Source organism: Prunus avium, chromosome 8, assembly GCF_965620075.1.
Source record: "Prunus avium chromosome 8, drPruAviu1.hap1.1, whole genome shotgun sequence".
NCBI classification, from domain to species: domain Eukaryota; kingdom Viridiplantae; phylum Streptophyta; class Magnoliopsida; order Rosales; family Rosaceae; genus Prunus; species Prunus avium.
Genome location: NC_142291.1, coordinates 39,284,124 through 39,308,625, shown reverse-complemented (window position 1 = coordinate 39,308,625; position 24,502 = coordinate 39,284,124). Strand labels below are relative to the sequence as shown.

The window sequence follows — 24,502 nt, the reverse complement described above, 5'->3', positions numbered from 1 at the left end:
CAAGGGTGTAGACAACTTAACATGAGCCAGCATTTCTTGTCAGTAAAACTGAGACTGCTTGAAACAACATAAAAGAAACAAACATACAGAGTAGATTCCAAAGAAACAAAATTGCAGATGCTGTCTTGCCATGATAAGAAGAAACCTCAGGCAGGTGATAAATAAAAACGTAACCATGAAGCAATCAAGTTTCATCTTCCTGTGATCCTCAACAAAGGAGAAATTATACCCTGTATCTCATGCAATGATTGTTGTATTCGTATTTCCTCCTCAACAGACCTTTTCTAATATGACCCTTCAAATCATCTGAAGCTCTAATGTCTTCAGCCCTCATCTCAAGAACCTTCTTTGTCAACCCCATCAACAGTCCAAGGTCGAGTGCTTCTGCAAAAACATCAGCAACAATCCAAGCTCCTCCGAATCCATATTCGAAACACATTTCAGCAATTTCTTCCTTTGCTACCAATTCCTCCGTTACAGCCACAGCATTCTCCGGATTTTTACTACCCAACACAGACACCAGAGCTCCCTTCTTCAGCGTCTTTTGCCTTCTCTCATACTTGGAGAGGGCTCTCTCTAGCTCCTCATCAGAGCCACCCTCAAAATCTTCCTTGTTCTTCCTCCTCCTTCCAGCGTATATTGTCCCATTCCAAGTCCCAATAACCCTGGTCATACAATCCGGCGAATGAGGGGCGCGGGGAACCTCATGGAATGAGTAACCTTCATTTTTAACATTTTCTCACAATAATTCTTAAGTTCATCAAAATTCCCAAATCATATGCATTGAGGAAAAAATAAGAAGAGCACAATTCCGTTTTAAAATCGAAACATAGTTTTTTATTTATATATAAAATTAATTTGCATTCCAAAAGTCATTTTGTACTCTTCTATATTTATCATTAATCAAGCCAAATAATCTATTTCATTGCTTATTCTGCCATAACGTTAACTATCATATGAAAATTATTCCATGCAGATAATTTGCGCATGCGAGAATGTAATTGTTCATTGCCACTCAAGTGATCTAATTGTTAAAATCTCTTATGCTTATGCAAGTTTTATATTTATAAAAGTAAGTTCTTACTTAGTTAGAGATGTTATAACAACGTAACCATTAGATCATTGATTACGATATATATTTCATGCATATAAAGAATTGTTTATAAGAGAATTTAACCATAAGATCCTTATGAATGAAGTCTTAAGTTTTACATGTGTATGATATGATTAAGATATGCACATTTCTTTATGTGTCGTGTTTTCTCACTTGGGTATGATATGATATGCACACAGGGGCGTTTCTAGCTATGGCAGGCTGGGCTCATGCCTGGCCCAAATTTTTGTTAAAAAATTCTTACCTACACTACGTATGTCCCCCACTTAAATTAAGCATGTACAAACCTTTTTTCTTTCTTTTCCTTCCCTCTTCTCTCTCTCTCTCTTGTTTTTTCTTTCTTTTCCTTCTCTCATCTCTCCTCTCTCTTTTTTTTTTTTTGGTTCTTTTCCTTCTATCTTCTCTCCTCTCTCTCTCTTTCTTTTTTCTTCATTTTCCTTCTCTCTTTTTGTTAAAAAAATATTACCTACACTACTTATGATTATTAATTTTTTTTGTCTCACACAAACCCCAAGCCCACCTATAATTTCTTTGTCACGCACAAAGATAGCTGTTTCATAAATTTCAAAAATTAGTGTTTGTATTTGTAGATATAGATGCATTTGAGGATAAGGCTCATTATGTCACCCTCACTATATGTATCTTTTTATGTTTATTAATGAAATTCACTCCTATCGTCGAGTTTAGTATATAAGTTTTGCCCGATCAGCTTTCGAATCCTAGAACCGCCACTGTATGCACATTCTTTATATGTGCTCATATTCTTTATTTGTACATTTTCTTTATGTACATGTATTTTTTATATATGCATAAATGTGTATATTATGTTGAAGGAAGAATATAAGATCCGCTACTAATATCACCGAGACTTTTTGTGATAAAACCTCATACCTGCTGGGCTTTGTATGTGGTTAAGTTGGGGACAATATCGGTGTTGCTAGTAGTGGGCCACTAACCTATCTGTCTGAAATTTAACATGGTATCAGAGCGGGTTGATTGACTGAGCCTTTACTCTTATCCCTTACCTTATACATGATGTTCATGTGTTAGGCTTGAATGTTTGACTCCGATGTAAACTTGGCTCCACATGTGGCTCACTATGTAATGATTTCACGTGAGAGGGTGTGTTGAAGAATATAAGTCCCATATCGAAAACTTTACTGAATAAAATAAATATAACATATAATAAATGATTCCATTACTAATATCACGATGCTTGAACTTTATAAATAATTAAGTTGGAACCTTGTAAATGATTTCACTACTAATATAACATATAATATCCTCCCTATGAAATTTAACATATTCATCGTACACGCTGAGTTTTTAGTAAAGAAAACTTTTTTTGTAGTCAGTAATTATCTTCTCTTTGTAAAGCTGAGGGACCAAGAAGTCGAATGAATAGGAGGTTAACCAAATCTCATGCTAGTCATTATCAGCAATCATACAAATTGAGACTTGAGACACAACACCACCACCAAAACACCAAAATTAGAAAACGGCAACAACTAAAAAAGAGCGTATATAAATGTAAGTCTCAATCCCCGTTCCTCAAATCATTACATATTTACACTTCTCCAAATCATTCACTCCACCCAATAAAAACCCGCGAATCTCCCTCTTGCATTTTTCCTGTTTCATCTTCTCTTTCTTTCAAAAAGTTTGAAACTTGAATCTCGTCGTCGCTGCAACTCCCAGGTCAATTTTCTGTCTCAATTTACGTTATTATACTCTGCAGCTAGTTGTATTCAAGCTTAGTCTGTTTTCATTTACTTGCGCTGTGATTTTTTCTTTTCTTTTTTCTCTATCTGAAAGTGTATGCTTTGTAGGGTTTTAACGTTCAATTCACTTTGCTTGCTCTAATCCTAGGGTTTTCTGATGTGGGTGTTTGAAAAAGATTTATATTTTTCTGCATATCGAAGTTGTCATAAGTGTATATTTCGGATAATTTCACTGTCAGAAAAAAAAAAAACAAAAAAAAACAATTTTCAACTCTCTCTACGCAGGTAACGTTCCTTACAATTCCCCTGCTCTTTTCCATTTGAAGTTCGTTCAAGCTTCTATTTGAAAGAAAGAAACTCCCCTACAGTCTATGGTATTAATTATCGATGACTACCTGCATATTTGTCCAGTAGTTTCGTATTAAGAAGCAAACACAATGTTTTTTGCACCTCATTTAAACTTTCATAATTTTCAGTCTAATATCTCCCGATATGTTGATATTTTCATATGTACAGATTTTTTGTTTGTCTGAATGGGTCTAGATCCTTAATACTTCTGTCGACATTGATATTTGAGACAAAAAAAAGTTTCTTCCCCATCATCTTCTTCTTTGTGTTGTCATTTCAAGATTCATTAGGGAAATTTCTGAAATTTATTTTCTCTATATGCCTTAAAAATCTCTTTCCCCCTCCCCAACAGTTGTATTGTTGATGAATTTTATGGATTCTTGAAACAGCACTACTAACATAAATCTGATGGATTCTTGAAAGATGCATCAGTAGGATTTTACTCCTGTGAGCATGAATGTTCTTATATTTATCCTCATTATGTCAAAGTTTTTTTGTCTTTTTTTGGCGTAGGTTTTGTAGAATGAGACATGCTAAGGAGGAGCCGTCATGTAGTGGTGCACAAGTAAGATCCTGAACAACCAAAAGTTGACTGTATGAGTACTTTAGTTATTGGGTTCATTAGGGATTCAAATTTTCTCTTTGTCTTGTCTATCCTTGCTTTTTAGTCCAAGTGGTATATATGAAATCCAAGAGTTCTAATGAATTTTTTAGTTTTATTATTAACCCCTGAGAAAGATGAGTTCTAATGGACCACTACAATTAAGAAGCAATGATAGCCAAGAAATGGAGAGGACCTAAATTTGCTTATTTAGACAACCAATTAGTTTTACAAATTCAGTCTGTTAGCTTGAATAAGTTTTAATTATTTGTGTGAACAGGTTATTGACTTAGTTTCAGCAGTGAAGGAGTTACATGGGCTTAACTCTCAGGAACTTAATAAATTACTGAAGGAATCTGATAATTTTACTATTCACTATGTTACTGAAAAAGGATCAATATTGAAAAAGGTCAGAAATCATCCTCACTGTTAGAAATGCCATATTCTTCTTTTGATACCTTACCTTTTTGTGGATATGTCATTTCTAAAATCGTGTTATGTTTCAGATTGATGCGGAAAAGCTTGCAGGCTTTCTTCCTCTGCACCTTATTGCAGTGCTTATGTCTTCTGACAGAGACGAAGCTCTGTTCAGATACCTATCATGCGGCATTAGGCTCTTGCACTCCTTGTGTGATTTAGCACCTCGACATGCCAAACTTGAACAGGTTGCTTATAATCATTTTTAGTCCAAGTTTAATTTTCTTTCTGTTTTATAGTTTGCGTGCCTTTTCTTGTGATCACAATAAAAAATTATGTAGATGCATGATTATTCAATTTTGACGTGAGACTTGAAACTTCATATGATCTGTAGTATTAGGTGAATTTGTTATATCTTTGCTCTTTTCCATATACAATGTTGCGGCTGATAATTAATTTAGGAAGTCAGTGTAAGGGTGTATAGAGGATGCCCAGTAGCTTCTCTGATTATAAATGAAACAGAGATGTTTTTACTTTTCATTTTGAGTACTAGGGTCTTTCTTGATTGTAATGAATCTCGTCAAGGTTTACCTTCTTATTTGGGATAGGTGTTTGAAAATTGGTTATTGAACTTAGGATCTTTATTCTTAATGGAGACACACAGATGTGAATAGTTTTCTGGCTAGTTGCCTAAATTTTTATACTGTCATACCAGTCAGTGTGCTTGTTAATGGAATTCTTTTCAACTCTGATTACTTCATTGCTCTTTTCCAAACCGTTATAAAATTCTTGTGGAAATAGTATATGAAAATGAGCCACTATATCTTTTATGGTTACAGGTTCTGCTAGATGATGTAAAAGTGTCAGAACAGCTTCTTGACCTGGTGTTTTATATACTAATTGTTTTTGGTGGTTATGAACAGGTTGTCCTTAATCCTTACCGCTAAGATCTATCCTCTTTTCTCTTTTTATCCACTGAGACTTGCTTTCATGATGCAGAAAAATCACAATTTTGGTGGGGCACCCCTGATGTATTCTGCACTGGTTGCGTGCAGTCTACATCTACTAACAGGTTGTATATCTTCGCAATGGCAAGATCTTGTTCAAGTATTGCTTGCACATCCTAAGGTATTATTAGCCCAAAATGATTCTTTTAAGCTGCTATTCATAGAAAATTGAAGCCTCTAGCAAGCTCTTCTTATAGCCATATGTTTTCATGTTCATGGGATTGTTATGCAGTTTTCTGCTTCTTTTGTTTTGTGTTTGTGATGGTACGCTTGTGATTATCATATATATTTTTCCAGTTATCCTCATGCTGACACATTGATGCATGTGCTCATTGTAAAACTTATCTGTTACAGGTTGACATATTTATGGATGCAGCTTTTGGAGCAGTTTGTGTTTCCATTAAGTTTCTGAATATCAAGCTGTCAGACCAACATGATGAGTTCTGTATAAAATCAAGTTTGACTACCGAACAAATAGTGCACTCTCTCTGCCAGCAATGCGAAGCCTCTTTACAGTTTCTTCAGTTGATGTGCCAGCAAAAATTGTTTCGGGAACGGCTACTCAGGAATAAGGTTTCCAAACAAGATCTCTCCCATTCTTTAAGTTTGGAGTAAATATTATGCCAGATATGTCTTATTTCTGTTATCTGTAAGTTTGTCGTTTAAAGGGAAAAAACAAGTGAAAGAAGAGATGGGTTTGGTCAAACTGAAAGCAGAAGTTTCCTGGGCAGATACTAGATACTCTCGAACTGCACTTGTATGCAGTAAACTAGTTAGGACAGGAACTTAGAGGGAGGGAGAATTTAATATTGCAATAGTGAGACAATGTTCACGAGCAGGAAGTTCATGGAAGGCAATCTTGAATGTGCTCTTGTAAAGCTTAAGGACTTGTTCTTTATGTTATTTTGTTAAGCACCCAATGATATCACAGTTTTTGTCATTTAAGTCAGTCATCTGTTTTTGGTACTGTACAGGAACTATCTGGAAAGGGTGGTGTTCTATTTTTGGCTCAAGCCATCTTGAAGCTAAACGCCGTGCCTCAATTTGCAGCATCTGCTAGAGTTGTGGCTGCTGTATCTAGGCTGAAAGCTAGAATACTTTCAATTGTGGGTCCTAGTGATGAAACTACTTTTAAATTTCCCTGGGACGTTCAAGCTGCTTTAGGATCTAGTACAGCTTATTGTATACCCATGTGCAAAAACCTCAGTGTCTCACTGCTTTCCATGTTGCAGCTGCTGAATCTGAGTGAAGCAGACAGCATTTCTTACCTGGACGAAGTTGCCAACTCGCCAGGAAGCCTGGATTTGGCAAAGTCAGTCGCATTGGAGGTTAGCTTTCTTTCCATCTTATGAACTGTCAGGAATGCTGGTTTTTATCAGCCCATTTTTATTATTGATGTTCTCTTCTTTGTACTGAACCTGCTTTAACTGTCAAGCTGCTTGCTGTTAATTTATTTGTGACGATGCAGATTCTTGAGTTATTGAAGACTGCTATTGGCAAAGATCCCAAATGTTTTGCTGCCTGTTCTGATAGAAGTTACCCAATGGGGCTTTTGCAACTCAATGCAATGCGCCTAGCTGATATATTTTCCGATGATTCAAATTTTAGATCTTACATTACAGTATATTTTGTAAGCTATAATCATCACTCTCTCGTCTGCGTTTAATTTTGTTATCCTCCTTTTTCAGATCATCATTGTGCTTTGATATTCTCAAAGATGAGAGAATCTATAATTTCCCTTTTCATTAGAAATCATTTACATTATCCACATGTGATTTTGATGCATCTAGTGTGCGTACATCATGTGTTCTGATCGTTAAAAAAATTGTGACTCTGTCTTTTGTATGCCCCTCCAGACTAAAGTGCTGACTGCAATATTTTCGCTCCCTCATGGAGATTTTTTAACCAGTTGGTGTTCTTCTGAACTCCCTGAAAAGGAAGAAGATGGCAGTATTGAGTATGATTCATTTGCAACAGCTGGGTGGGTTTTGGATGTATTTTCTTCAATTGACCTACAAAATTCACCAACTTTAGAATGTACTGTTACTCCCATTAGTGTGACCCAGGCTTCCTACTCACATCAGAGAACAGCATTATTTGTGAAAATAATTGCAAATCTCCATTGTTTTATTCCCACTATCTGTGAAGGTTTGTTCTTGATTTTGTGAATTTTCGTAACTACTTCAATTAGCACATGTCATTGTTTTGTGTCTTATCAGTGAAATTCTCTGTTTTAATTTACAGAACAGGAGAGGAACCTTTTTGTTAACAAGTTTCTGGAGTGCTTGCAAATGGATCTATCTAACTCATTGCCTGGATTTTCCTTTGCTTCTGATGCTCTGAAACCTGCGACTGTTTGCAGAAATCTACGTAATTATCACCCCCAATGAATATTTTTGTAAAACTTAATTGTAGAAGTTACTCCCTTCCTTACAAGTAAGTTGCACGTGCAGGCTCGTTGCTAAGTCATGCAGAATCATTAATTCCTAATTTTTTGAATGAGGAGGACGTACAGCTCCTAAGGTAATACTGTCAACCATGCTTCTTCTTTCATAGTTTTTGTAGTTATTGGTAATGCTTAGTTTTTAGAATTTAGCCTCAACCATGTTAAGGTGTCCACATCCAGAGCTGGAAATGGGACTTCAAGTTGTAGAATGGGCTTTGCATGGAATTTACTTGATAAATGCTACAATGATTAGAATTTTTATTAACATCTGAAATAATGCTCTTCAGCTAAATCTGATGCCGACCAAAGTTTGTTTCTACTTATATGTATTTGTGTGTGTATGTATAGAGATTAGTATATGGTTTATCTATCAACTACATACTTCAGTACACCAGCCTTGTAGTATCACTTTTTTGTTTTGTTTTTTATTCATACTTTCTTTTCAGGGTTTTCTCTAAGCAATTACAAGCATTGATCACTTCGACTGAATTTGAAGAAAACCGAGTTCAGGTAGTAAAACACTAATTTTATAGCAAAGAATTTTGCCATTTTGTTTGATTCCTTCCTGCCCCACCCCTTGCATATATGTTTGAATGTTTTCAATAATGATGCTGGCAGGAGAAGAAACATGAGGAGTCAATATATAGGGATAAATTTGCTAAACTCAACATCAGTGATCATCATCAGGTAAATGTTTGATAGTTTTTTTCCCCATCTTCTGGGTGGCCTGAAAATGCTGGTAGTTTACGTAGACCAATGATCACATTATTGAGTTGACGTGCTTTTAAATTGTTCTTTGGTATGACAAGCTTCACACACAATTATTTGAATCCAACTGTAGGAGTATTAAACTTGAACATGAGACTCATAGCCATTGGGAGACAAACTGAGTGAGATTTTTCGAATTAGTAATTAAATATACCTTAGATTGAATAACTGCTGTCTTCGATCTTCAAGTGGAATAAATAAGCCAATCCTCAAATGGGCGCCCAATTGAGTTTGCTAATGGTGATGTAGTTATTTCTCAACATAGTGACCTGATAGTAAACTTTGATTCCTGGTAGGAGGCTCAGAGTACTGGAGGATGCTCGCCACCTTTATTGAGTAAACAACCTCCTAATCTTAATAACAGAAGTGGTAATCTAGAGGAAATGTCTGAGAATTCTGCTTTTCAAGACGTGGACCAAGTTGATGCAAACAGTGAGCATATGGATCAGGGGAATGATGTAATGAGGGAAGACAAAGGTATATCTGGTGGGAGTGCATCTGGACGTTTTGGAGCCATCGACCTAGATGCTCATAATGTTGAAACCAGTGGTTCAGACACAAGCTCAACAAGAGGGAAAAATGCTGTAGATCAGATGGAAAACATTGAATTCCCAAAGCCGAGTGCACACATAAAAGAAAGTGGATATGGAGGAACCCCAGAGGATGAAAAGGTTGAAACTGTTCAGTGTGAGGAAAAGCAGCGAAGGAAACGGAAACGAACAATAATGAATGATACACAGGTGGAACTTATTGAGAGAGCCCTATTAGATGAACCTGATATGCAGCGAAATGCAGCCTCAATACAATCATGGGCTGAGAAATTAAGTTTTCATGTATGTCAATGCTTCAAACTTTTTATTGAGTGTTTTTATTTTAAATTTTAAATTTAACATAAGTTAACCATTGTGTTATCCAGGGTTCTGAGGTTACATGTCCACAGCTTAAAAATTGGTAAGTCATCCTTATATTTTCCTGTGTTCATTTTCTGCGAGGCGTTTGAAACTACTTTTAGTAATCAATATGACTCTTGTTTTATTAACTGCATTTGTTTTTTGGGACACAGCACAATATTTATATGCAAGATATTTTCGCACCGCACCAATCACGATCCTATTGCCGCGAATATTTGGATGGTTGCTTGTTATGAAAACATCATGTTTTTGTGTCTCCGCAGGTTAAACAATCGAAAAGCCAGGCTAGCCCGCACGGCTAAGGATGTTCGTCCAGCACCTGAGGCTGACAATGCGTTGCCAGACAAGCAAGGTGGCCGAGGACTAAGGTCCAACAACTCACCTGACACCCCTGGTGGAGATGCTTCCAGCCAACTAAATGTGAGGAGAGATCCTCAAATCATGTTGAGAACTGGTATCAGGGAGATCTCTGAGACTAACGTGGCAGAAGTCGCTGCCCCCCGTGGTCCTGCAGAATTTGATCTGTGCAAGCAAGGCGACTCTGTCAGCCTCATAGGTGCAAATGGAGAGGAGATTGGGAGAGGAAAGGTGTTTCAGGTGCGTGGCCAATGGTATGGAAGAAACTTGGAGGAGTTGAGGGCATACGTTGTGGATGTTAAAGAGCTAAAAGCTAGAAGAGCAACGAGGCTTCCACACCCGTCTGTAGCCACGGGTGTCTCATTTGAGGAGGCTGAAACAAAGATTGGCGTAATGAGAGTGTTATGGGATTCAAACATGACTTTCACATTGCGTCCTAAACGAGCAATGTAAGCCAAAGGTTAAATGGCCTCAACTTCGGCCTCTGTAGAACAAGAAGTCGTTTCGTTACCTGCAAGATGCAACCGTGTAACCATTGTAATTACTTAGACCTCTTTTCCTTTTTTTTTTTCCTTTTTTTTCTTTTGATAAACAGAGTTTGGAATTTTCCATATACATTATTACACACAGCTTTCTAACTTTGTGGAATGTTGTTGAGAAATATCGAATTGTTCTGTCATCATCTAAAAAATATGCAAAGTTGGTTTCAGGTAATAACTAGAATAACGTTGTTGAAATGATTTCATTTTGGTGGAAAGGAAGGCGGGCTTCAGAAAAATAAGAGCTATTTTGGAAATTGAAGAATTAAAATCCAAATCGGATTATAATTCCAGGACTTTTATTCCTAATAATCCTTATAAATAAAAAAAAAACAAAAAGACGTGTTATTACATGTCAAATCATATATGGATGACTGAAAACTTAGCTGGCATTAATTTTGGAATTTGATATCTGAAATATGTACGAACAAATTTATCAAAAGTCAGGTTATTCTACACTACCATTAATATACTGATGCGGTGTATTATCAGCCGTCAGATCTTTTATAGGACATGAACGGTTAAGATGAATAAGCAAGGAATATCCCCAAACATAAAATCGCGCCAAAGAAGTAACGAAACATGGCTTTGTATTTGTATACACCCACTTTGTTGAGGTCGAAGAATTGACAGAGTGAATCGGAACAAACGCGACCATCTCTCAAACCCTAGACCTACCCTTCCCTACCCCATCACTGTAACATGGAGCTCGGTACTCTCCCTAATTCGACGTATCGTTCTTCATTCTTCGTCTTCTTCATCAACAGAATCCCAAACCTTGACCCTAATCCGAAGATGTAGAAGATGAAGAATCTGCTGGCGAATTCGTTCATCGTCGAATCTGATGGCGAATTCGTTCATCGTCGAATCTGATGGCCGATTCGTTCGTCGTCGAATCTGCTGGCCGATTCGTTCGTCGTCGAATCTGCTGGCCGATTCGTTCATTGTCTTCGCATCATCGGATGAGCTTCGGCTCTGAAGAGACCTTGATTCGTCTCACATTAGGTTTTGAGCTTCCGCAAGTCTGTTGTTATCTTACGTGCACTCGTCAGGTTGCCCCTACATCTTTCTAACCTAATTACTTGCATTTATTTTAATGCTCTTTGAATCCCCTTTTGAGATCTAGTTGCATTTCATTTTAGCGATCTTTCTATTTCTACTGTGCGTTTGGATTTTTCTTTTTTTATTTCCTTGGAATTGCATTTTGGATGCAAATCATAATGCCAATACGATACGTTGAGAGACTTTAAAGATAGTTGTTGCCTGAATTTAAGCAGCACGCCATTTGTAGGTGGTTGTTGAACATCTTCTGTTGGAATTGAAATTTATGGCGATGTAGGTTTGTCTATTATGAGCTGAATTGCTTTCTATGTATGCCTATCTTTATGGCAACAGCTTAGAAACTGAAATTTCAGGTTGATCCTTTCCCATTTTCGGTTAGGAATTAAAGCTCAGTGACATTAATTACTAGGTTATGCATACCAGCAATAAAACTCAGTGCACCAAATTTATTGTGTGCATCAATCAGTCTTGTTACTTTAGTTCCCTGTAGTTCTTAAGCTGCTAGCAATTTGAGTAAATCACACAAAGAGCATACGTGGAGTTTCTAGTATGGTTGTCAAAAAAAAGGTGAAAATCTTGCCTTTGGGGTTACCTTTTTTCAACTTACGTTAGCCACTATTGATGCTATAGAAACCTTTAGAACCTATGCTGGAGGTTTGTTAAATTGTTATCAAACTTAATTATTTATAGGGTTTGATGACTTTGGGTTTTATTTATTTTTGGAATTTATTGGTTGTTCTTTTTCCTTCCTGATGTTTTGTGTATTTTTCCGTTGTCACATAATTTCGTCATGCTGATGTATATGTATTATTTGTTATCTGTTACATCTTCACAGCATACAGTAAATTACACACACATGTAGAGATACACTGACCAAACCATGTAGAAGATTCATGTTTCCAATAACAGTTACTAGGTTGGATATGATTTTAGTGCAAATTAGAGTTCTGTTGCTGGAAGTTCATTGCTTGTGTTTCTTTAGATGGAGGTGACAATAAGAAGTAAAATGCTATTTCAATGTTTTAACTGGATTATTGCAAATGTAAACTTTCTGTTTTTCTTCTCTCTTTTCTTTTTCTCCTATGGGAATTGGATAAATATAGGTAGCTAGCTACACAGAATAAAAGGTTTGCTTTTCTCTGATTATGAGTTAGGCAACCTCAAAATAGAAGGGTTGTTTAATCATTTGCATCCAGAAATTTCCATCCTAATAATGGTGTATAGAAGTTATAATTATATGTTTAATTAGAAACCCTGTGAAAACATTATGAACGTGGATAGTGGATACGCCCAATATGTTTCGTTTTTGTAACTTTAAGGTTTAGGACTGCAGTTTATATTTGCTTCTGCTTTCTTGAATCTCTCTGGCCTTCAGAATTGGATTTTTTGGGCCCATAAATCTACTTACAGGAGACCAAGTTGACACCAGGCATAAAAAGACGAATAACGAACCATGCTAATCAATGTTCTGCAGTGATCGATCACCCCAGCTGTTCCATTCTTTTTCAATGATTTACTGAATCTCTTCATTTATTTTAAATATTTATTTAAAATGCTATTGGATTTGGGTGCATCGTGTTTTAATTTCTCTAGGAGTTATCTATTTTTCAATTGTTTAGGGGCGTCGTTTTTACCTTTTTGACGCCAACTTCGCAAGCAGGTATTTGAGAATTGAAGTAAAACAAGTCGGGATAAAACTGGATAAAATATCCAAAAGATTATAACTGGAGAAATGCTGTGCCAATAGCTTCAGGTTTGGTCGAGCCATAGATATACCCAGACCGGGAGAGTCTACAATGAGGAGCTTAAAGTGAGGAGACTATTTGAGAAGGTCAATCCCACCATGAAAACATTTAAAATGTTGAAGTCCCATAATTTCTGTACATTTGTTGATGGTGAGATTGACCTCCTCAGATAGCCTCCTCACTTTAAACTCCTCATTATAGCCTCCCTGCCCCAAAACAGACCCAGAAGGAAAAGTAAGCTCAGAAGTCGGCCCAATAACTTGAAACTATCCCAAAAGTTTGCCCAATTAAATGTGAAAGTGCCTACAATTCGACCCAAAATCAGGAAAGTCGGCCGAAAAGGTGGTCCACCAACTTGAAACAGCCCCAAAAGGAGGCCCAATAACATGAAAATGGGCCCAAAAGTCTCCTAATGACATAGAACATGCCTAAAGTCCGCTCAATAACGTGTAACGGGCCCAAAAGTAGACCCCATAACATGAAATGGGCCCAATATTAGCCCCAATAACATGAAAGAGGCCCAATAAGTCGGCCCAAACGCATTAAACGGGCCCAAAATTAGGCCCACTAACGTAAAAGAGGCCCAAATTTGGCTGGCCTGGTAACATGAAAATGGGCCTAAAAATAAGCCCAATAAAATTAAACAGGCCCAAAAGTTGGCCCAATAACGTAACACAAGCCCATAATTCGGCCCAATAACATGATACAGGCCCGAAAGTCGGCCTAACAACATGAAACTAGGCCCAAAGGCCCAATAGGCCCATTAAGATGAAACAGGCCCAAAAGTTGGCCCAGTAACATATAAATGGGCCCAAAACTAGGCCCAATAATATTAAACAGGCCCAAAAGTTGGCCCAATAACATGACTCAGGCCCCAAAAAAGGCCCAATAACATGAGACGGGCCCAAACGTCGGCCCAATAACGTGAAACATGCCCAAAAGTGGGCCTAATAACGTGAAAAAGCCCAAAAGTCGGCCCAGTAAAAATAAGGCCCAAAATCTTTAACTAGCCCAAAAGTTGGCCAATAACTTGATACAACCCAAAAGTCAGCCCAATAACGCGAAACTTGCCCTAAAGTTGGCCCAATAGTGATACAAGCCCAAAAGTTGGCCGATTTATCGTGAATCAAGCCCACAATTCCGCCAAATAACGTGACAAAAGTCCAGACGTTCAGCCCAATAATATCTAAGCAGAACCAGAAGTCGGCCCAATCACTTGAAAACGGGCCTAGTATTCGGCTCAATCACTTGAAAGTTATGGGGTACTGGTAGGCCCCATAACTTCGAGGCGGGCCCAATTTTCTCATATATGGGGTAGATGTAAGCCCAAGATCCTAAAAACGGCTAAATACAGAACGAGACCGCCGATGACCCATTAATTATGCGAACATGAGCCCATATTGGGTCAAATTACTGGAATTTTTAGGGCTAACTTTGTTTTTTTAATTTCCCTGTATGATTTCATTGTCATGCATCGGATGATTTTATGAAGTGAAAAAGAAACTTAAGGAAGAAAAAAAACCAAATAACATCCCCCCGATCAGAATCGAACCTACATAATCTTCATCGCAGTCGTTTTTTTCATTCTCATTTTATCCTCTCATCCTCCAACTTCCTTCCTAAAAGTTATCACATCATTCACCCAAGTCGCTTTCTTCATTTCAAGATCCCAAGCCTTCTCAGCAACGAGCTTCAGGTTATCGAAGCATCCCTCCCTGAAGTACCTTTTTGCATTTTCAAACTTTACAATACGGCAAAAAAGACAACCACCAAATGAATGCAGATACCCAAAAGCATAGCAGCAAAAGATACAGAAGAAACAGATAAAACAAGTACAACTAAATGTACAATAACTGGTCCAGGGATGGACATCAAGAACTGGAGGACGCATCATTTCCAAGCAGTGGCGGAACTTAAATTTTAATTTTTTCGGGCCAAAACATAAATTACATTTGTAAAAAGATATTGACTGCAGATCAATTGCTGAAGTGGCATTATTTAAACATAAAAACCAATCAATTGCAGAGCAATTCCTAATCTACCAATCTACACTCTACTAATGCATGCATCACATTATAGAAAGAAAAACTATTCTTACTGTTTTGGAAATTCTATTGGACTATGAAAAAGTTCTTGAGAGCGCTTCTAATAGAACCCATCCAGCTGGAGCCTATTCTTATTCAATAGTATTAAAAACATAAAAAATGTGCAACGAAATGGACTAGAGCCCAATTTCCAGCAAAGAAAGGCTGGTAGACTGTTAACTCATCACTTGACATGCATGTATTGCAGCATTACCGGGGGCCTTAGCATCAGAAAAAGACTTCCTTTTAATATTTCTAGGCCAGTTGCTTGGTATTACTATTAATAGTGGTGCCTGAAAAAGATGCATAGGACAGATTTATTGGAGCGGGTAAATTTAAGTCCAGCCTAATTTCAAATGCTTGATTGTATGAGGTATTTAAAATGCACAAATCACAAAGACAAAGAAACCTGACAAAAGTTGAGAGAGGCTACACATAATCAATTACATTTCAAACAGGTAAAAGCAATTCACTATTTCAACCTGAAGTATTCCTAAACTCATGAATCATATTTACTAGATTGATTCTTGATAAATCAAAAGGCTCAACATTTCAGGCCCTCTTTCCTTGAGATGCCAAGCAAGCCTCGGTTCTCTTACTTGAGACTGCTATAATCAAATTAAAACTAACTTATAATAGCCAAATTTCTCATATTCTAAAGAATCGAATAAGGCAGATATGTTCAACAATTTTAGCATGGATATTCAATATTCACCTCTCCTACTAAAAACTCTATTCCTAAATACACTACAAGATTATCCCTGAAAAAAGAGGGTGGATGGCAATAAAAATATAAGTTCTTGAAATTTAGGCCCAGAGGTATTTCATGGCAGTGAAATTCTATAAGTTGGTGCTAGCTATGTGACAGAAACCTAAATAACACCAAAGGAAAATTTGTAGGGCCAACCACTGCTCTTTACAATTCAGGTACAAGTCCAAGAGATCAGCCATAGCAAAATAAGAGATATCAAATGAAGCAAGGATCACAACACAACAATTAAAAGAAGCTAACTGAAATGAAAGTAAACGAGTTAAACTGAAATAGAAGGCATACACTATGTAACCCTGAAATGAGCAAGCAAGTTTATTGCATTTTACCAGCAGACAAAGAAGTAATTACGGATGCAACGCAGTCAAAAATACTCACGGAAAATTGAATATCTGAACAGTCATAGAAGGTATTTCCTACTGATGCAAACTCTTTTTTTTTTTTTTTTTTGCATAAAATTAAACCTAAGGATGATTATATTGCTAATATCATATCCAAAAAACCAGAGGACGTAAACATTTATTCTTTTTCTGAAAGTAGAACTCATATCAATTGAGATAATCCATCACAGATGATAATTAATCCGCTTCACAAAATGAAACAAGTGGTGCATAACTAAATAGAAGGAAGCATAATATTACCTGCAGATGAAGATCGAGAAGGTAAAGATTCGTAAGAAAACTCTCTTGCATAAGCGAAATCTTTTTCCGAAAGCGAGAACCGATTCTCAACGAAGAATTGAGACCCCGATTATCAACGAAGAATTGAGATCCCGAAACCGAAGATTACCGGTCGGAGAATCCAATTGAGTCGAAGCCATTATTGATATCAGCCTCTCTTGGTGATGGGGCTGGAGATCGGGTGTGGTTGGAGCGAAGGTCCGATTGAATCTGAACATCTGAGCGAGCTCCATCGATGAGATTTTAGGGTTAGGGTTAGGAGGAATTGACTCTTGCTTTTCATGAACAACGACACGATCATTCGAGTGCCCGGTGGCTATTTTGAGCAAATCTGGCTTGAAAAAAACAAATAAGAAAAAATTATCGTCGTGGTGGTGGTGGGTATTTTAGACTTTTCTCTGGAGGCACCATAAAACGCATGTCGTTTAAAGTCGCGGATTTATCCTCTGCTTCCCTTCTTGCAACACAACTCAAATCATCAATCGAAGGCATTAGTGAGGTATTCTCTCTCTCTCTCTCTGCGATTTTCAATTCAATCAAATACCTGTTTTGAATAAATTATTGGGCCAATTGATTGAATGGTTTTTTTCTTTGGCAGAAACAAAGCAAAGATACATACAGAAAGATGGTGGCGCTCAAAGACATAGTGCCAGCAGCACAGAACAACATAAACACAAGGTTCATACTTTTGGACAAAGCCTCTATGAACACATCCTCATCACAAGGCCAAAACAAGACATGCCTAGCACTGGTGGCCGACGAGACGGCGGCGGTCCACTTTCAGCTGTGGGGGGAGGAGTGCGATGCATTCGAGCCCGGTGACATCATACACTTGAGCAATGGGATCTTCTCTTACAGCAGGAACAGTCTTCTGCTGAGGGCAGGCAAGAGAGGCAAAATAGAGAAGGTTGGAGAGTTCACCATGGCATATGTGGAGACACCAAACATGAGTGAGATTCGTTGGGTTCCTGACCCCAACAGCTCTCTCAAGTACATACAGGAGGCTGTAATTTCTCCACATTCACGTATATTTCCACCCAAATACTAATATCATCATCAAGCTCTTATTCTTGCAATTTCAATTTGTCTAAATTATTGGATTTCGAAACGAGTTGTGAATGATTTTTATTTTCATTTCTGGATCGAAGGATAGCAATTTGAGAGGAATCATGAAACGTATACAGTACACTTGCAAAACCAGGGCTTGTTCTGAAACACGCCTCTTCAAAAGAGAATACAATAAATGCTTTGAAAAGAATCAAATGTAAAGTTATTATTTATGTTACATTACAGTAAAACTAAAAAACCCAATTTCCCTTCCCTATAAATTATCTCTACAGCATAAGACAAAAAAAAAAACCACCTACATTTCTTCCGCAAGACTACGTTGTTGTACATATATTACAAACTCAATTACGAGAAACGGTAATTATTCAGTCCCTAACATCTAAGTTTCTAGCATTACCAGGCTGTGTACACTGAATAGACAAGGCTTCAACTTCTGCAACTCTAACTTCCAAATATAACAAGAACACGCTGCGTTGAGGAAAACAAATCCACACAATGTGGAAACTGGGAAAGCATCAGGCCTCAAGCGAAATGTGGATTGTCACATTCGCTAATTGTAAAATACAGAAGTCTATCAGCTATATATATGCAAGTGAGTTCCGATCAAGATCAGGCTGTGGTCGGCCACGTGTAGGAGTTGGCGGTCTTTGAATGTTTAGCTCCTACAGGACATCAGAAAGATACAAGAGTATGAAAGAGGCAGTTGGCAAATTTTAAGATTAACAATTAAATAATACATATTACGGACTAACAACATATAGAGATTGGCTTACCTGCATCCATGTGTCCTCTATGACCCGTTCCGGAGATGTCTCTGGTGACTGAAGAGGAGGTGGCAAAGGATGAATTAATTTTGGAACCACAACCAAGCCTCTGCCAACAACCAGTATAGCACCAGCATTGTTTGCCGTCCCTACATGAAAAGGCCATATGAGATTGCAAACACCAGAACATAGAAAGAAACTGACCAGAAATTTGCTTACCACAATAGTTAGTTGCAGAAAACAGGGTGATCAATTGTCCCTGGGCAAATCTTTCAAACCCATCCATAACACATTCATGAGCTCTTATAATAAGTTGTAATTTGTTTCTCTTGCAAAAATCCGTGACACGATCAGGCTGCGAGTAGTAAGAACATATTGGTAGGGTGGCACACAAGTATGCATTTCATAAAATTATGCATATGCAAGCAAGCAGCAACCATATGAAAGAGTGTCGGATGAAACAAGATTACTAAGGTATTCACACACTGTCACTAACAGAAATGGGAAATAAATTCATGTAAAAAGCAATATACATGTCCATCCAAATATGAAGGAAAAAAAAAAAAAAAAAAAAAGTGCCCAAAAGTGCGTACCCCGAATGTGACAAGGCCAGGCCCTCTGGCATTTGGTCTCAAGCCCTCTACACTATCGTTTTCTGTAGGATCAGACCTGTGTACATAGATTTCATAAGACCATAAACATGAACCATCAATAGCAAACAGACAGATGAATTGAGCAAGAGTGTACCACAGCAGATCCATTAAGATTATAGACCCAGCATCCATTGTAATGGGTCTTTCAAGCTTCTCGATCTGTTCTACTGAAGTTATAGATCTTCCAATGCCTCCATGCATACAAATAATTTTCTTTTCAATTAGTGCAGCAAGTGGGAGATAGTTGAAAAGTTGATTGAACCGTGTCCATGCCCATATTCCGTCATTCTCTCCCTGCATGCAAATAAGTTACTACAACATTTAATATTCTGAAATTTCAGAGAAAATATCAAGTCTGCATAAGTATCCATACCATTCTCTCAATGCATTCAATACGAAAACCAAAAAGTGCATTGATATCAGCTGCCTCATGGTTTCCACGTATTAAGTGAACATTGTCAGGATACTCAATCTGCAGAACCAAACAGAGCATGCAGTCAAATATAAGAAGTGACAGAATGCAACTATAAATGAATTAGATTACTTAAAAGCAGAACTTGCCTTAAGTGCAAGGAGCAAAGTTATGGTCTCCAAGCTGTGCTGCCCTCGATCAACATAATCCCCCAAAAACAAGTAGTCAATATACCTGTAACAACAGAAGGGTAGCATCAGCCCCAAAAAAAAATCCTTCTAACAACAAGTCTCACTTCAACATCTTAGAAAGATTTTGACAAGAAGAATTGGAGTAAATTCTTTCTTAGAACTTAGACTACTGATGTCTTCAGTGAATATCAGAGTCACAATTCTGGTGCAAAACAAATTCTTCCCACAAGTATAATGACCGATATGGCATGAGAAAAAGTGCTTAACTTACGTTATGTCTCCCGCAGCAGATGGAAATCCATATTCATCAAATAAGCGCATTAAATCACCAAACTGTCCATGAAGATCGCCAAATACTTTAACAGGGGCTTTCAGCTGAAGAACTGTTGGCTCCTGCATAAAGATCTGCTCAGCAGCATAACAAAGTTCTCCCACTTCATAAGAATCCAAGAAAAACTTCCTATTCACAGGAGCTTTCCAGTTCCGAGGCCTCAGCAATGTAGATATAATCTGCAAGGAAACAAATGACAAAAAACAATGTTGAAGTAAAAAATAAAACGTAAAAAGAAAAATAAATTAAATGTTAACTTATGCTTGCCTTCTTATGTAGGCCCTGTGGAGACTTCTGCCTGGTGAACTTTTTGTTAGGATGTGATAAGTCGTTATTCATTGGAATCATTCGTCTACTCTCATTTTCAAATTGATCCAAAGACAACTGTCTTACCATCCCACCCAGGTTACCTACAACCTCTTTGGCAACGACAACCTACAACAACATAAAATTATAAATATGCCACTTAAAGATGCAAACAAATCCCGAAATTAGGCATTGATACAACAGACATACAGCTCGGTGATGAAGGCGAACATCTGCCTCAGTGTCACTACCATCGGACAATGTTTCTGCAACGTGTGAGTTATCATCTGAAACAGAAGTTTCTTCAGCAGGAGTGGCAGATGTTGCCTGCACAGCTTGCCAAACAGCACTAGCTGCCTCAGCTTCAGCTGCAGAAGCCTCCCGTAGTTTCTCCATAGAATTTTTGTCCATGCTGCCAAAGATGATTATGTATCGCACAAATTATGAGCATGTGGCTCGGTCAAGTACTTGGGAAAAGTGGGAAACAAGGACACGGAAATATACCTCAAACCACTGGATGAGGGACTCTCAGGTTCGCCATCCGAAGATGGTGATGTTCCAAAAGTACTTGTGTTAGCGTGAAACGGTCTGGGACTTGTTACAGTTGGCGATCTCTCAGATGTTAAAACAGGCGAACCAATTTCAGATTGAAATGATGAATTTTCTGCAACCAGGAAGTCATCTAACAGGATGTCTGTACAAGAAGACAAACAAAAATTATATTACCACATGATATAGTATATACAAAACCACATAAGTAGAGGAAGGCTGCACCAGAAGTGCATATTGGAATCTAAGATAGACAGATCCCAGAGGTCATATACACATATCACGCTTAATTTAAACGTTTTTTAGTATAGTAGTATAGCTACAAAACAAACCCTATGAAAATTTCATTACAGAAATATTACCGGTGTTAACTAATACCAGCTTCTTCTTTTTTCAGGACACATCCCCTTAAATCCATGATACCAATGCTAAATCTCTCATGTCAAGAATCTTCTGATAATTAAGGAGGAAACTTACTAGATGATAATAAACAGAATGTTTTAGTCTATTCTTGCAAATAACACTTTGGATTCCCTCCTAACAACCAAAAATCAGTACGTCCATTCTTGCAATTAACACTTGATTCTTGTTTGTTATGCCATTACATTATTCACATTCTCAATTATGTTCTAAAGTCTTTACCTCCCTTAAGACCTCCATAAATATATATACGAACACCAAGAGATGCAGCAGCGTGGCGACAACGACGCATAAGCTCCAAAGGAGGATCATAGTCATTCTGTCCCTTTCCTGTCCGTGAGGAAGTCACAAGCCCATTTCTGTCTAGCCAAACTCCGGCAGCAGTGTCCAATACTATCAAATAAGGAAAAAGAACATACAAAAAAGGTATTAAGAAAACTTACTGAAATTACCATATAAGTCATGGTGATGAAATTGACAACCAAAAGATTACCTGCAATAGCTCCTTCACCTTCTATACCACGTCCTCCCCTAAGAGCACCTCCTGTGACATGTAATCTTGCACCAACAAAAACCTGACAGCAAACAATGTCAATTCGGTGCTTAAATAAGGTTCGATGGGTAAAGTTAAGTCAGAAGAGAGGCAGCCAAGTATGTACAAAAATGCAAAATGCATTCATACCAAGAACATTATATGATTTCTTCACTTAAATATATATTCCATAACCTAAGTGGTACACTTAGAAAACACATATCAAATAATCCTGAAACATACAAAGGGTAGTATATTCCTGGTTTATATATTATCACTTACCGCAGCATGTTGATACCTTGGTGAAGGGGACACGCCAGGTGCAAGGGTCCACTCCCACTGACCATTCCTATGCATGAGCAGTCCATAGGCATCTGCTAGTGGCTGTGGGAGAATAGACATGAGCAAATGAATCAGATAAACTATTAGCCCAGAAGACCTCGAGTATACAATTGACACACACAATACCCAACTATTTCTATTACTAGCTTCATAAATGAAAGCGAATTTATTATTAAAAAACAAATTGAAAAATTAGGTCCATGGTTACAAGGAAAATCTACTTAGAGAAATAGTGCCTCTACAATTCAAAGACATCTTCGAAACACATGGAAAGTGCCAGAAGTGGGTTTGATATAATTGAGAAATGTTTGCTAAAAAATTCTATCTAAACTTCATGATCTTCCATGTCATGCAAGTGAATGATTCCCCCTAACTTTCCAAATCAATCCTAAATCACTTCTTGCTCCATGTTTCACATATGATTTGGAAATTTATCAAATCATCTGGAAAGAAAAGATACCACATACCGCTCCAGAAATATCCCTTCCACCACAAAGCAAAAACATGCCATCTGAGCGGGCACTGGCTGTTGCATACCTGCAAAATAAGGTTGGTTCATGGAGTATTTACAGAGTCCACCAGCATTTTCATAACTTTTCAATTGTCAAAATATGAATATTACTCACATTCTAGCAGAAGGTCTGTCACCTTCTGGGTTCAGCCTTGCCCATGCATAAGGTTTCTGGGCAGTATCCAGAGCCCATGCATCAGAAAGAACTCTTTTTCCTTTAAAATAAAAGTTAACATTAATAAAAGATAAAAGGAACCATCACATGCTTCTAAGAAAAAGCCTTGCATTTGACAACAGTGAAGCTCACGGATAACAATTACTTAGGGTTTAGTGAATACACCCACCATCGTTTCCACTGACAGTAACAAGATATCTTTGAGCAACTAAGTCCATTACATGGCCATAGCGAGGCCCAGGTCCTTGTCCTTGTACAACCACTCTACGGACAGATAACAAAAAACCAAAACAAATATGATTTGCACCACCATTTTAAAAAATAATCTACAAAGTCTGAAGTAGGATAAGCTCAATTTAAGGTCACTTATGGTCACCTGTGCCATTTAAACTTATCGTTGGTTAAATCAAGCACGTAGAGATCGTCTGTAGAATGCCCAGCAGGACCTATGCCACCCTAGACATTGAGCAGGAATCCACACATATCAAGCAAACACTCATTTATAAGAAAAGTTAATCCATATACTTTCAAAGCATTAAAAGCCCAGTAAAAGAAAACCTCCGGAATTATAAACCTCTAAATTTCCAATCAGTCCCCAAATTTATTTCTTAATTTACCTGAAAAACAACCATAGTGCCCACCGCAGCTGCCGCGTGAGCTGCCCTGGGAGACGGTGGCTCACCTGCAGGTCTCATTCTGCAAAATTTGAACACCAACCAAAGCAGAAGAACGATCAGTAAGCTTCCAATTCAATCCAACTAGTTATAAAGGTCAGATTTTTTTTTTTTCCAAAGAAAGAAAAGAAAGATATAAGAGAAACATAATTCATAATTAACAAATGGCAAATACCTAGTCCACTTCCTGGTGAGAACATCATAGGAATGAACCGAATTGGTCACCCCCGCTAACCCTACATTCAGAATTAACAAACGCTCACACAATTAAGCAAAATCGAAAAGGAACAACTTCAATACAAAAATCGAAAAAAGAGGAAGTTGAGAGAGGGAGAGAAATGGTACTAATGCCAGGGGCGGAGGAGGCGGCGCCGCCTTCAATGGCGGTGGCACCACCAAATAGTATGAGGCGTGGGCCATGGGTCTTGGTGGCAGCGACGGCGGTGAGGGTGTGGCCGCAGCGTGGACCAGGGCCGTCGTCGTCGGTATCCCAATAGGTCTCGAGAGTACGATAGGTCGGAGCCGGGTACAGCCATGGCTTCGAACCCATCAAACCGAAACCAGATCAAAACCAAACCCGAACCCAGAAGCAGCAGCAGTAGCAAGCAAGCCTTTGATTTGATCTGCTGCTTCGTCCTCCCTGCTTGCTCTCACTTTCGAAAAATCGATTCAATTAGAGGGAAAAGAAAAAACAAAAGAAACCCGTTAATGGTGATGATGATGATTAGTGATCGCTGTTGGCTGAAGTTGTGGTGCTGCTGGGGCCCGAGCTTCGGCTCCGGACCCTCTATTTTCTTTTCTTTTTTCTTTGTTTTAATTTATGTTTTTACTTAATCGTATCGAATCGAAATGAGAATTGAATAGAATAATCGGGGAGGTTGTAAGGGTGTTTCAGACTTGTGGGTGTTAAATACATTGCCTTTTTTTCTCCTCTCCTCTGTGAGATAACACCTATAAAAGCCTACGCGACTGCGTTGAGTCAACGGCGTCAGATTTTGTCTTTGT

The 24,502-nt window shown here is 37.9% G+C and overlaps 3 protein-coding genes and 1 pseudogene across 4 annotated transcripts; 2 read left to right on the top strand and 2 right to left on the bottom strand.

The window, feature by feature from the left end:
- Positions 1-15: 15 nt before the first annotated feature.
- Positions 16-726, bottom strand: LOC110761823 (protein SLOW WALKER 1 pseudogene; annotated as a pseudogene).
- A 1,825-nt stretch (positions 727-2,551) lies between these two features.
- On the top strand, positions 2,552-10,351 carry LOC110761813 (sequence-specific DNA binding transcription factor ATNDX). Of its 2 annotated transcripts, XM_021964386.2 has the most exons (18): positions 2,553-2,812; positions 3,697-3,748; positions 4,065-4,193; positions 4,291-4,449; positions 5,041-5,124; positions 5,201-5,329; positions 5,563-5,781; positions 6,183-6,314; positions 6,441-6,536; positions 6,677-6,838; positions 7,065-7,356; positions 7,453-7,578; positions 7,662-7,731; positions 8,101-8,164; positions 8,273-8,341; positions 8,719-9,255; positions 9,339-9,373; positions 9,597-10,351. In XM_021964386.2, exons 2-18 carry the CDS (start codon positions 3,707-3,709, stop codon positions 10,141-10,143), a joined length of 2,892 nt encoding a protein of 963 aa, XP_021820078.1. In that variant the 5' UTR covers positions 2,553-2,812; positions 3,697-3,706; the 3' UTR covers positions 10,144-10,351. The 2 variants fall into 2 exon arrangements, with proteins under 2 accessions (XP_021820079.1, XP_021820078.1); XM_021964387.2 differs by lacking the exon at positions 5,041-5,124 and having other exon boundaries at positions 2,552-2,812.
- A 6,534-nt stretch (positions 10,352-16,885) lies between these two features.
- On the top strand, positions 16,886-17,703 carry LOC110761791 (uncharacterized). The gene is made up of 2 exons (XM_021964352.2): positions 16,886-17,068; positions 17,168-17,703. The coding sequence occupies exons 1-2, from the start codon at positions 16,988-16,990 to the stop codon at positions 17,615-17,617; spliced, it is 531 nt and encodes a 176-aa protein (XP_021820044.1). The 5' UTR covers positions 16,886-16,987; the 3' UTR covers positions 17,618-17,703.
- Positions 17,704-17,773: 70 nt separating this feature from the next.
- On the bottom strand, positions 17,774-24,391 carry BSL1 (BRI1 suppressor 1 (BSU1)-like 1). Its single transcript, XM_021964350.2, has 21 exons — positions 23,843-24,391; positions 23,673-23,733; positions 23,441-23,519; positions 23,200-23,279; positions 22,993-23,087; positions 22,764-22,863; positions 22,605-22,674; positions 22,078-22,179; positions 21,757-21,838; positions 21,486-21,656; positions 20,799-20,988; positions 20,505-20,706; positions 20,256-20,423; positions 19,929-20,167; positions 19,616-19,700; positions 19,428-19,526; positions 19,149-19,348; positions 18,995-19,070; positions 18,621-18,756; positions 18,411-18,550; positions 17,774-18,299 (listed from the first exon to the last, which is right to left on the bottom strand). The coding sequence occupies exons 1-21, from the start codon at positions 24,045-24,047 to the stop codon at positions 18,216-18,218; spliced, it is 2,664 nt and encodes an 887-aa protein (XP_021820042.1). The 5' UTR covers positions 24,048-24,391; the 3' UTR covers positions 17,774-18,215.
- Between the last annotated feature and the right edge of the window lie 111 nt (positions 24,392-24,502).